This window comes from Vulpes lagopus, chromosome 10, assembly GCF_018345385.1.
Source record: "Vulpes lagopus strain Blue_001 chromosome 10, ASM1834538v1, whole genome shotgun sequence".
Classification (NCBI taxonomy): Eukaryota; Metazoa; Chordata; class Mammalia; order Carnivora; family Canidae; genus Vulpes; species Vulpes lagopus.
Window position 1 is genome coordinate 2294859 of NC_054833.1, and position 12791 is coordinate 2307649.

Below are 12791 nucleotides of genomic sequence, written 5' to 3' on the forward strand. Positions count from 1 at the left end.
CTGCTAATTTACAATCACTTTGCACTATAATCCCTCAGGATCCGGAATCTGCCTGGTTTAAAATTTTCATACTGATGGCAGTCATTGATGTGTTATGCCTACTTTTCTGTCTCGTATTTGGAAAAGCAGATATTCAGGACTGGGCTAAAGGCAATCAAGAGCACACACGCCTCTGAAGGTAAGAAGTGATCAGCCTGAGGTCAGATTTTGCAACTGGGGGTGCTAGAGAGGGTGGGGTTGAGGGTGACCCCTGAGCAAACCACGGTGCTGCTAAGGAGTTTGGTTTTGGGGGATGAAGGGGGCCACGGAATGTCTGAAACTCTCTGGGATCCTGACAGGGAGGTGGGTGCGTCCCAGAGGAAGTGCTGCTCTGAGATTCTGGGGAGAGACTGAGGCCGGGATAGAAATTTTTGGAAAGACACAGGAAAGCTTTCGAGGGGATGGGAAGGGCCCTCGATGGAGCAGGAAGAACAGCCAAAGCATGTGGCATCTCAGAAGAGGAGTGAAAAAGGTGGGCCCAAGCACCCCTGGCAAATGCTACCAAGGGATTAAAGTGCACAAGGTCTGAGAATTTACCAATGGATTTTACCCTGACTAGAATGAATGACGGAGACAAAAGGTCTGTTAAAGTTCAGAAGAGAATCTGATATTGTGCCTTTCTTCTCTAGACTCTGTCAGGAGTAAATAAATAGACCTTTCTCTTATAGAATTATTTCAGCTAATACATAAATAAGAATTGATACACGTAGAATATCCTCAGTTTGCAAGTTCTAGGGAATGAAAGGATCCAGGTTTTATGCATCAATAGCTATTAACATCACACAGAGAGATACAGACACATTTTATACATCTCGATGAAAGAACACAAACACACCACCACCCAGGTCTTGCTACACACACCAACTGAGTACAATCAAGCCTTTAGAGATAGCTACTGTTTTGTGAGAAATGCAGAGACTACAGAATGCAGAACACGTTGAATTGAACTAAATCCTAAGGATGTCATCAGCAAATCTAAACTGTGGGAATTTTACAGGTCAAAGGACCTAAATTTCTCAACAAGTAAGTTATTAAGCAAGAGAAAAAGGACAGAACAGGAGCCTCTAGATTAAAAGAGACTTAAAAACATTAAATTTTTTAAAACTGGCAAAACTACACCAGGAAGGGGGAGGGGGACACATATGTGGTTGATAAATCTGTAGAGCCATGCAGAGAAGACATGGTTCTCAATGTCCAAGTAGTGGTTACTTTCAAAGAGAGGAAGATGTCATGATTAGGGTAGACCACATGGAAAACTTCTGAGGTTCTAGAAATATTCTACTTTCATGCCCATGGCAGTGATTAAAAGAGCAATTCACTGAGTTACCTGTTTGTTTTGGGCAGTTTTCTCTCTGTTTTCTAGGGAAGGAGAAAGGAAGGAATGAAGGGAAGGAGGGACGGAGGGAGTGTGAGCTGAGGAGATGAGAGACGGCAAGAATAAGAGATCAGATAAATGGCACAGAATCTATAGGGGAATGTGGATTGTTTGTTGCCTGTGTTAGAATTAGGTGCAATAGTGTGTAAGCTGATGGTATAATTCAATAGAGTAATTTCCTGATGCAGGAGAGATAGCACAGATGCTGAATGAAGGTATTGGAGTCATCCAGAGGGGATGAAACCCAAGCCCAGAGCAGAGGTTGGCCTAGAATATAACCTAGAATTTATTCATTGGAGTCAAGAGAAGGTGGGATTTATGGGCCAATGCGCTGGGTCAGTGCATGGGTTGGTATTTTATCCATGCAAGATGCAGTGGAATTTTCACTAAAGAAGACGGCGTAGAGAGAGAAAAAGCAAAAAATCAACTCTGGAAAAGTGTAAAATTAGCATTATGGGTGAATGACATGATCACTTACCTAGAAAACCAAAGTGGGTTGAATGGAAAGTCTCATACAGTAAACACATGCAGTAAGTTTCCTGACCAACCATTCCTGACCCCAGAAAAAAAACTTTTTCATGTTAAACAATAATAACTAGTTAGGAAAATTTATTGAAAGGAATGACCCAAGTGATGGATGGAGGGAAATCTGATCATATCAATAAAAAATTAAATTGACTCTGTATTGCCAGGAGTAGGAATTTCCATAATGGGGCATCACAAAAATTCATCAAAATGCATTTACCCAAGATTGCTGATTAGAAATGACAAAATTCTGGATCTGGAATTAAATGTGTCTTAGTTACTAAATTTTGTGTAAGTGAATGAAATATAACCAGCAGCTGAAAAATATGGGAGGGCATACAAATATTTTAATGTAGAGATTAATGAGGTTGTCCTTATGAATAAGCACCTAACAGCACTAGGAAATATTCCACAAGAATTAGCAAAGATTTGGCCTCTATAGCCAAGGTTCAGAGTTGGGCAGAACTATGGTAGTGATCATATTACTTTATTTGGACCTTATAAATCTTATTTGGATTATATATTGACCTTCTAAAATCTAAAAATTAGACTTAAGTTTTCCATTATAATTTCTATTAATTTCTGTTTACACCAAGCAGTTACTATTAAACACCCTGAGGTTATCTTATACAATATCAAAAAGATTTGGATATATATATCTTAACTGGAAATCTAATTTTTATTTTGCAAAATTGGCCTTTTCCATTTTATGATTCCTACTTCTGTGTGTGTGCATCTGCTCCTGATTCTGGAAGAGAGTTCTATCACCTTTAAATTCTACCTTTCTGAGTCATTTCACTTTATATGTGTTTCTTACCAATATTTCATCCACTCTGAGACCTGCCTCCTTTGTAGAGAGGAGTTTAATCCAACGGTATTTGTTACCCTTACAATTTCTGTCTTCTGACTTCATTTTCTGTCATTTGATTTTATATCCCCTTCAAACAGTATCTTCCCTATTTTGTGGCCCTCTTGCTTCTGCCCCCTTGCCCCCCACTAGTTAATTCTGGCTTGTGGTGTATTTTAAATGCTGGTTATGCTTCTACATTCCGATTAAATCTTCTTTGAAAATGTGTCCACTTTTCAGTAGCATGCAATATTTTTTTAAAGATTTATTTATTTATGTATTTATTCATGAGAGACACACAGAGAGAGGCAGAGACACAGGCAGAGGGAGAAGCAGGCTCTCTGCGGGGAGCCAGACGTGGACTCCATCCCAGGACCCCGGGGGATCACGACCTGAGGCAAAGGCAGCCGTTCCAACCACTGAGCCACCTGTTCAACCACGGAGCCACCCAGGCATCCCTAGTATGCAATATTTTGCTGCCTTCTTTTCCCTTCCAAAATATCTCATGCACTGGACTTTTCTAGTAACTTTTCTCCTGCTGGGAGGGAGCCTGCCTGAGCTTCTAACTGCCCAAACACCTAACGGATGCAATCTGTCTCCTGTTCACTGTGGTCGCCCTTACATCCTCCATCAGATTGGCTCTGTAGGGCTGGGAGCTTGAAACCCGTCGTGAGCACCTCGGCGCAGGCGACAGCCGGTGTGGGGACCTGGCACAGGTGTCAGGGCCCTGTCTCCCGTGGTAGAGAAAAGAATGAGAGGCCTCTTCCACAGCCTGCATCTTCAGAGCTGGGGCCAGTAGGCAGCGCCCAGACAGTTTGCACAATCAGCGGTGTTTCCCGGGCACAGACTGACACGTTGTTGCTGCAAAATGGGTCAATCTCAACTTTGCATCTTGATTGCAGAAGCTGGGGTGGAGGGTGGGAATTGGAAAGGGCTGAGTCATAGTCACGTGTCTCTCCTCCGGCCCAGAGCCAACGTAAGCTAAAGGGCTTGGGCCCCCATAATTGCTAAGAGCCAGGATCTGTGGGGTCCCTAGGTGCCTGGCAATGCCTTGCAGCCCCCGGCCTGCGGCAGGCCCCTCCTGCTTCCCCACAGGAAGGAGTGGAGCTCCGGAGTCCGGAGGAGGTTGTGAGTTGACCCCAGTGTCACCTTTTCTCTGGATCCTCCTTGTCTGGAATTTAGCAAACAGCCCTTGTATGTACTGGCATGAGTTCCCTCGTTTTCCTGCTTTTCTGTATCTGATCAGTTGCCTATTTTAGAGGTGGGTGTGGGGTGGGGAATTCCTACAGTAAGATTTTTCCTATAGGACTTCCTCTAGTAATCACTTTACTGTGGGTAAACCAGTCAGTAAGGCTGTCCAGTAGTTTACATAACAATACAAAACTTGAATAGAGGGTTTTTAAGTGAAAAGGTATAGTTACGTGCGTGGGCCTCCAATCTTTAAAAATTTTGCATGTTATATTTTGTTGATATAAATGATTTTATTGAACCGATAGATTTAGGTGAATGCGTTTGGGCCTGTAAAGAGAAATAGACTGTCCAGTTCTGCAGCTCTCTCTGAAGCTGGAGACAGAAGGAAACCACGGGAGTGACAGAAAAGGTTCTCCTCCCCAGCGCACCCTAGAGTGGACTGGGTCATTGCACCCAGGTGTGGACTGGGTCCTGTGGCTTCTCCCTTTGAAATTATCACAGCTACCTGGCCAATTAGCCGGGAGGTTACTAAGGACTGTTGGCAGAGTTTAATCTCCTTCAAGCTTGTTATTTTATTTTTAACATTTATTTATTTATATTTTTTTAAATTTTAATTCTAGTATCGTGAACACAGAGGTTATATAAGTTTCAGGTGTACAATACGGTGATTCCACACTTGCATGTATTACTTGCTTACTCCCGCAAGCTTTATAAATAGGCTGTGTCAGCCAATTAAATAGGGCAGTCCTTTGTCTTGCCACCATTAAGAAGCTGTGAGCCCACAGGGTCAGAAAAGGAGAGAGAGGAGTTCATGAAAATTCATGGTATCTTTATTGTCTTTACATCACTTACAGATGGTTAATGAACAGCTTAGTAGGAATTTGGATTTGTTTTCCAAGTGAATGAGTTTTACCAAAATCATATTTTTTTTTAAGATTTTATTTATTTGTTTGTTTGTTTGTTTATTTATTTATTTATTCATGAGAGACACAGAGAAAGAGGCAGAAGGAGAAGCAGGCTCCCTGTGGGGAGCCTGATGTGTGGCTAGATCCCAGGACCCTGGGATCACCACCTGAGCCAAAGGCAGATGCTCAACCACTCAGCCACCCAGGTGCCCCAACATCATCTTTTTTTGAATATTTCACGTTTGTTCCTCTGATTTAAAATACCAACCTTCCAGGGCACTTGAGTGGCTCAGTGAGTTAAGCTTCTGCCTTCTGCTCAGGTCATGATCTCAGGGTCCTGGGATCAAACCCCCTATAAGGCACCCTGCTCAGTGGGGAGTCTGCTTCTCTCTCTCCCTTTGTAACTCCCTGCTTGTGTGTGCTCTTTCACTATCTCAAGTAAATAAAATCTTTAAAACAAATAAAATACCATTTGGTAAAACAAACACCAATATATTTATGTTTCTGGGCTTAATATAGAGTTTAATATCTATTGTTGCTGGGACCTGTTATGTACTATATTGATTGGTCTACATTTTTAACGTATGTATCAGGCTAATCAGGCAATCTTTATCACCTTTATTTTTGAAGATGATACTGTGTAATATCAGCTGTTTATTATCCCAGGAAAGTTTATAATCTTTTGGCTATTTTAAAAAATATTTTATTTATTTACTTGAGATAGAGATAGAGCAAAAGTGGGGGAAGAGGCAGAGGGAGGGGGGAAGCAGGCTCTCCACTGAGCGGGGAGCCTGATGCAGGGCTCTATCCCAAGACCCTGAGATCATGAACTGAGCCAACAGCAGACGCTAAACTGAGTAAGGTTCCCAGGCACCCCTCATTGGACTATTTTAATAAAGATTTAACTGCAGTATTAAAATGCACCACATTGTAATTTAATCACGTTAGATTGCACTAAATCTATTTGGGAGAAACTAAGATCCCTGTATTAGTTCAATCTACCTTAAGAGAACATAGTAAGACCCCATCCCTGCATGCTGAACGTGGATTCAGTTTTTCTTGAGTCCAGTGCTCCAATTTGCTTCATGTGTTTAGTATACATTTCTTATAAAATTTAATTTATGTATACTGAATATTACTTTCATTTATTGTATTTTTCTTACACATTTGGGCTGGGATACAGGGGAGGTATTGTTTGAATATATTTATTTTTTCACTGAAAAATGTAACTGTGGCCAACCTATCTTGTTAAGGTGGTTTGGGAATTGATTTCTGGTTTCTAGGTAAATAATCGTATCACTTGCAAATAATAATAATAATAATTTTCTTTCCTCCCTTTTGATATCTTATATCTTTCTTTCCCCTCTTGACTCATGGCCCTTAGAATTTCCAGAACAAGCTTACATAATGGGTTAACACTAGTATTCTTTTATTCTTTATGGCTTTAAACGCATACGCTCTACTTTTACTCTAATAAGTTGGTTGGTAGTTTATTTTCATGTAAATTTTTTACATAATTTGATAGTTCTATTTTTAACTTTCTGAAGAACTTCTGTACTGTTTTCCATAGTAGTGGCACCAATTTGCAATCCCACCAACAGTGCATGAAGGTTTTTTCCCATCCACATTCTTGTCAACACTTGTTTCTTATCTTTTTGATCATAGCCATTATGAGGTAATACCTCACTGTAGTTTTGATTTGTATTTTCATGGTGATATTAAGCATCTTTTCACGTATCTGTTGGCTATCTGGATGTGTTCTTTGAAAAAATGTCTATTCCAATCCTCTGTTTTTTAACTGAATGGTAGTTTAAAAAAAAAAAACTACTGAGTTGAGTTGTAGGAGTTCATCATGTATTTTGGGTGTTAACTTATCAGATACGCCATTTGTGAATATCTTCTCCTATTCAGTAGGTTGCCTTTTTGTTATGTCAGTGGTTTCCTTTACTGTGCAAAAGATTTTTAGTTTGATGTCATCCTATTTATTTTTGCTTTTGTTTCCCTTGCCTGGGGAGATGGATCCAAAAAAATACTGCTAAGACCAATATCAGAGAGCTTATTGCCTGTTTTTCTTTTTTCTAGGAGTTTTATGGTTTCGGATCTTATATTTAAGTCTTTAATCTATTTTGAATTTATTTTGTGTATGATACGAGAAAGTGGTGCAGTTTCATTGTTTTGCCTGGAACTATCCAGTTTTCTCAGCACCACTTATTGAAGTGACCATTTTTTCCTCATGGTATATTTTTCCCTGCTTTCTTACCCATGCTCCAACACCCTACTCTGAGACACCCCTCCTAGATCATGGAAAGCCTCCTCATTTCTCTTGGGTGCTGACATCTTACACTAAGATCCACGATAAACAAAGCTAGACGCTATTTAAAGTGGTAAGGACAGATTTTAATGAGTAATGTACTGTTGCAATAGGGAAATGAGTCTAGAGGGATCCTAACTCAAATTTTTATTCATCAGAGGTGAGGGACATTTTAAAGGGAGGCCAAGGGAACAGGGACAGGGGATAAGTGAGAGCTTAGTAGAGTCAAAAAGGTGACTAATTACAGAAAGCAGGAAGGTTGGCCCATTTGAAACTCCCCTGGATTTGCTAACTTGTACTTATGGACATTGGTCTTCCTCACCTGCCTCAGCTTCAGGCTTTGTGCCAGGCTGTCACCCAGCACAGATGCCGTCTGTACCCTGGTCAGACTTAAGCATGTGATGCCAGGATGTTGGGTACCAACCGTCCTTACCTCCCATGGCCTCTGACACTCCTCACCCTGCCCTGCTCTGCAGCTCTAGGCTAGTCTGTTAGGCAAAGGAAGAATGTGTCTCGGCATTTACTCTTTCTGATTTATAACCAGGTGAGGCTGGGTTTCAGTCTGGTTTGCCAGAGAGCACTGTGCCAGTTAGCATAGGTTCCACCAATGTGTTCTTTGAAAGGATCCGTGATGTTATCAGCAGGACCAGAGTGTGGGGGAGGGAGGAGCACAGATCAAAGTCTTCGCTTCACTTTCTTAGTAACAAATTAGTTTAAAAAAATAGGTATTTGCTGAAGTACAAAAAGTGTGCCTTGTTATTGTTGTAGATAAAATGTCTTATTAGAGAGGGCAGCTGTGGTAAACAGCTTGTGCTCTAAACCCCAGGATGTGCAATGTTGGAGGATACTACATAGACACAGAGCAAATGATGAATGGTTTTATATTGTGTGCCTGGACCTAGCACGGTGTTGGAATTGTTCACCAGACAGTCATATTTATTTTTATGTCGGGAGGAAAGGAGTGTAGCAGATGCCTAGGATGCTTATCCTTGTCACCAAGACAAGGAAGACAGATGGAGAAAAATCAACTTGGCCAGACTATTCCTTTGAACTGTGTTAAAGCTTTCCTCTATCTGCCCGGTATAAGGACTCATCAGTGACATTTGCATGCACTTTTTTCTTTCTCTACAAAACTTAGTGTAAAACAGAACACTAAGAGAGCCTGGGAATGACCTCCTTGTTGAAGGGAAGAGGGGCCAGCCTGGTACCTGAGACTGAGAGGCAGTCAGCGTCCCAAGGAAGAAGATGGTATGTGCCTTCCTCAGAGGCTCATCCTGTCGCACACCCTGGGCACATTTCCTTTGTACCATGTATTGTTCATACCATGTAGCAGTTCTGAATTTTAAATGTGGGTTTATTCCTCTTCCACTCTGCATCAGTTGCTTTATAAATGGTTGCAAAGTTAACCAATAAACAAGCATAAGAAAGTAAATCTTATTCTAAGATTTCACGAAAGACCTGTCCCACAACTTTCAGCCTTCACTCTTCTGTGTTATAGATGTGTGGCTTCAATGGAAAATCTGAGATTTCTGTACTTTAAGGAAGCCCATTCTGGGGAAAACTGTACTAGTCAGTCCCAGTGAGAAATCAGACTTATTTTCAGAAGCAATTAGAAGTGACAGATGAGGAAAAAACAGAAGAGTCCACAGAAGGAAAGGAGAGGAGAGGAATACACATCCACACGGGTGGCTCAGAAACAAATCAGAGACTTTGTGCCCTGATGTGATCTTCGCTGCTGAGAGCCTGGAGTTAGCGGTGTGATTGCTGGAGAAGTGGAAAGAACAGACTCGGTCTCTGGATCTCAACACTGGATGGGATGAGGAAAGGAATTCATAGGTTTAGATAATTCTGTGCCCTGGAAAACAAAGGAAATGAAAGAAAAATTGGATCCCTTACCTTCGCACCCATTTCTTCCCCATGCCACCACAGACTGTTCTATTTGTTGAGCCACACAGTGATTGAACGAACACACACACACACGCACACACACACACACACACACACAAATATCTTGACACTGTGGCCAAGATGAGGTTCTTGTGTGTTAAAGATCTTACAAAGTAATATGTGTCATGGTCCCTGCACTTCAGGAGCCTACAGTCAGAGGGGGTGGAGGGGAGTGTCATGAATAAATTGGGATGGGGGGAGGAACCAGGGGAGGTGTTGGAGGTGCCATTTTCTGACAGCTGCAAAAGGACAGGAGTGGCCCTCACACATCTCTCACCATCTACCCAACTGTGCTTCAGGTCCAAGTCCCTCCCTTACCCTCAGCCTTCTCAGGAACCTGCATTTGGGTGTGTTCTTTAGCAGAGTCCATTTTTTTTTTCCAACTAAATTCTTCCCCCAGGTTTGAAACATGCTTGCCTTGAGATCCTTTCTTGATGCCATGTCCTCCTGCGGCTGCCCCCTGGTCTCTCCCCTCCCCTTGGCAGCCAGACATAGCAGCAGCTGGCTCCTTGCCACCACCTGCCCCTTCCTCTTGCCTGATCCCTGCAGAGGGCACGGGTAACTCCACTCCTTTATGAAACACATGCTCTTTTCTTCCCTCTCTTAGCACCATATTCTCTTGGTTTTCCTTCTCTCCTTCTAATTTTTTCTTTTTTAATTTTTCTTAAAACGACAATTATCCGCCAGGCTGGCCATTCAGTGTTGGAGTTCTGTGAGGCTCATTCACAGGCTTTCCCTCCTTATGCCCTCCTGTCACTCAGGGCAGCATCCACCATGGTAAGCATTTCAATCACCAGGTGTATCTAGACGCTTCCTAGATTTATATGTGAAGCCAGGATTTCCCATGCATCTACTTTCCTTCTTGTCATCTTCACTGGGGTGTGACCTCTGCCTCAGTGGCATCTCCACCCATCTAGTAGCAAACCGAAACCTAGGAGTCCCCCGGGACACCTGCTCCCCATTCAGTATGCCAGTTTGGTCAGGTGCATCTCCTACGGCAAGTGATCCGTTTACCCCTCACCACATCCCCGCCCCCGCCTCCAGGGGCCAGTGCTTGCTCCTGGACTACATAGTGGACTCCTACTTCATCTTATTCCTCGGTGCAAAAACCTTGGAACACTAGGACCCTGATTACGACCCCTCCACTAACATTTGTCTTCTTGATTTCAGGATGGGATGAAAGACCAAGACATTTCCTGGCCCATCATGTGTTCTCACTCCTCCCACTCTCACAGCCTCCTCACCAACCACACAGCGCACATTCTTTGTGCCCTGGCCATACTGGGTTGCTCCTTCCTGTCACCAAACCTTCGCTGGTGCTGTGTCCTCTTCCTGCAGTGCACTTGCCCGTCTGCCTCCTGCATCTGTTAACATTGGTCCTTCAAGTCTCAGCTCAGTTGAACCCGTGGGCATGGTGGCTCTCTCTCCCCCTCCCACCGGAGCTGGTGCTCTTAACATCCATGCTTGTAACCAGTGTCTCCCTTTTTTATTTTATTTCCCACAGTGGTCATCCATGTACATTTGTGTCATTTACCTTCCTGAGATGTTGTCCTTCCTGAAGCTGTATCTGACTTTGGTTTCTGCCATTCCCCGTGTTATATGTTCATTAATATTCAGCGCTCAATGCTTTTGCTTTTTTGGTGTGGTGCCAATACTGCCCATTTGGGGGATTAAGGAAAGCGGACACATCGTACGTACACACTCTCCAGACTTTGGAATGGGGTCAAGCCAGTGTAGGTCTTCAACACACATTTTAGGAAGCAAAGTCAAGTTAGTGAGGTGACTGCTGAGAAAGCCTTGCTGAAGGCAGGCAGGGTTGCAGTGGTCAAAACAGAGAAAGGGCATCCGGGGGAGGTGTGGCAGCTTGGACAGACGTTCAAGGGCATAGAAAGAATGCTGGACAATGTCTGTTCAGTAAAGTGCAAGGAATCTATATGGATTCACAAACCAGATGCAGGGCAGAGTCAAGATGGCCAGAGAGAAGGAGTTGTGAAAAGTGGAGTCTCAGGGATGCCCGAGCACTACATGCGTGATAGAGGCAGCTCTGGTTCCAATGCCAGCATCTACAGAAAGCAAGTTACCTGAAATGGTCGAAGTTTCCTACCCCACTGGCATTAGCTGCAAGCCTGTGCATTTCTCTACACATGATGGATTCAGTCTTCATTGTCTTTTCCTCCTTGGTATTTTACACTGGGGCATCTTACTTTTGCCACACTTCAGAATGGTCTCATTTTCCCGCATCACTTGATGTGAGAGCACCTTGACTTGCTCTGACCTCCTGGCCTGGGTCACTGGATTGTTTATACACTACGACTTCCATTATGGGGGGCTTTCTTTTGAAGATAGCTCTCAGGGTTCATCTTCTGGATGTTTGGACACAATTCCTCTTGTGAGTCTCTGGTTCCAGCTTCCTTTTTTTGCTTTGGTAAGAAATTGTCCTCTGGTCCCTGATGCTTTTACCAGGATAACTGAAAGAAAATGCTTTCTGTACTCAACACTTCTGATGGTAAATGTGTAGATTTTCCACACTAAGCAGTTTTCTCATTCTCTGTGGGCACCAGCTGTGTGACCTATAATAGAAATCAATTCTGACACTAACTACCTGGAATTAGTGCAGCTCCCACAGGTTGAGGAGTCAGTCTACAAGGCTGCCCCCAAATTCAGAAACCAGTTATTATTTTTTTAAAGATTTTGTTTATTTCTGAGAGATAGAGAGAGGAAGAGAGCACATGTGGGCAGAGGGAGAAGCAGACTCCCCACTGAGCAGTGAGCTCGATACAGGGCTCAATCCCAGGACTTCTGAGATCAGGATCTGAGCTGAAGGTAGACGACCAACTGAATGAGCCACCCAGGTGCCCCTTCAGACACCAATTAAAGTCATGGGTGCCCGAGGTGCCCATGGTTGCCCATGGGTGCCCAAACCCCTACTTCTGTTTGACTTAGTTTCATAGTTGTGGGTTCCCATGACCCCACCCCCCTCACATTTGGTAATTTGCTAGAATGATTCACAGAACTCAAGAAAACAGTTTGCTTACTGTTACTGTTATAAGCAGAGGGAAAATATGCCTAGGGCAAGGAATATTGGGAGGAACACATAGCTTCCCTGTCCTCTCCAGGTCACCACTGTCCCAGCACCTCCTGATGTTCATCAAGTCAGAAGCTCTTGGAACCATATCATTTAAAGTTTTATAGAGGCTTTATTGCATAGGCATGATTTAGTTAAGTGGCAATTGATGAATAACTCAATCTCTAGCCCCTCATTCCTCCCTGTAGGTGGGATGGTGGAGCTAGAAGTTCCAACTTTCTAATCATGCCTTGGTGTTTTTGCTGACGAGCACCCCTCCTAAAGTTGTGGGTGGGTCCCCAGCCACCAGTCATCCCAATAGAATACTATGGAAGGCACTCTCGTGACTCCAGAAATTCCAAGGGTCTTAGAAGCGCTTGTGTCGGGAACCAGGGACCAAGTCCAAATATTATGACAAAAGGTGCTCCTATCATCTCTCACTCAAGAAATCTGAAATTTCACTTATCTTAAATTCTGGAGCTCTGTGCCAGAAAGTGGGGGCAGAGACCAAATATGTGTTTCTTATGAAGTCACAATAATAGTGGGCAGAGTGGGGAACACATAAAAATTCAGACACACTTGTGCTT

The 12791-nt window shown here is 43.1% G+C and overlaps 1 protein-coding gene across 15 annotated transcripts in view; it reads left to right on the forward strand.

Moving 5' to 3' along the window:
- The window catches only part of SLC17A1 (solute carrier family 17 member 1), a 75338-nt gene that overhangs the window by 40163 nt on the left and 22384 nt on the right, over window positions 1-12791 (forward strand). For 6 of the 15 annotated variants that reach the window (XM_041770081.1, XM_041770082.1, XM_041770083.1 and 3 more), the window contains 2 exons: window positions 39-178; window positions 8332-8625. In XM_041770081.1, coding sequence (XP_041626015.1) covers window positions 39-176 — 138 coding nt within the window. In that variant the 3' untranslated portion in view covers window positions 177-178; window positions 8332-8625. Of the gene's footprint in view, window positions 1-38; window positions 179-8331; window positions 8626-10310; window positions 12789-12791 lie in introns of those variants that run through there. The other 9 variants (XR_005990134.1, XM_041770079.1, XM_041770080.1 and 6 more) reach the window with 6 other exon arrangements.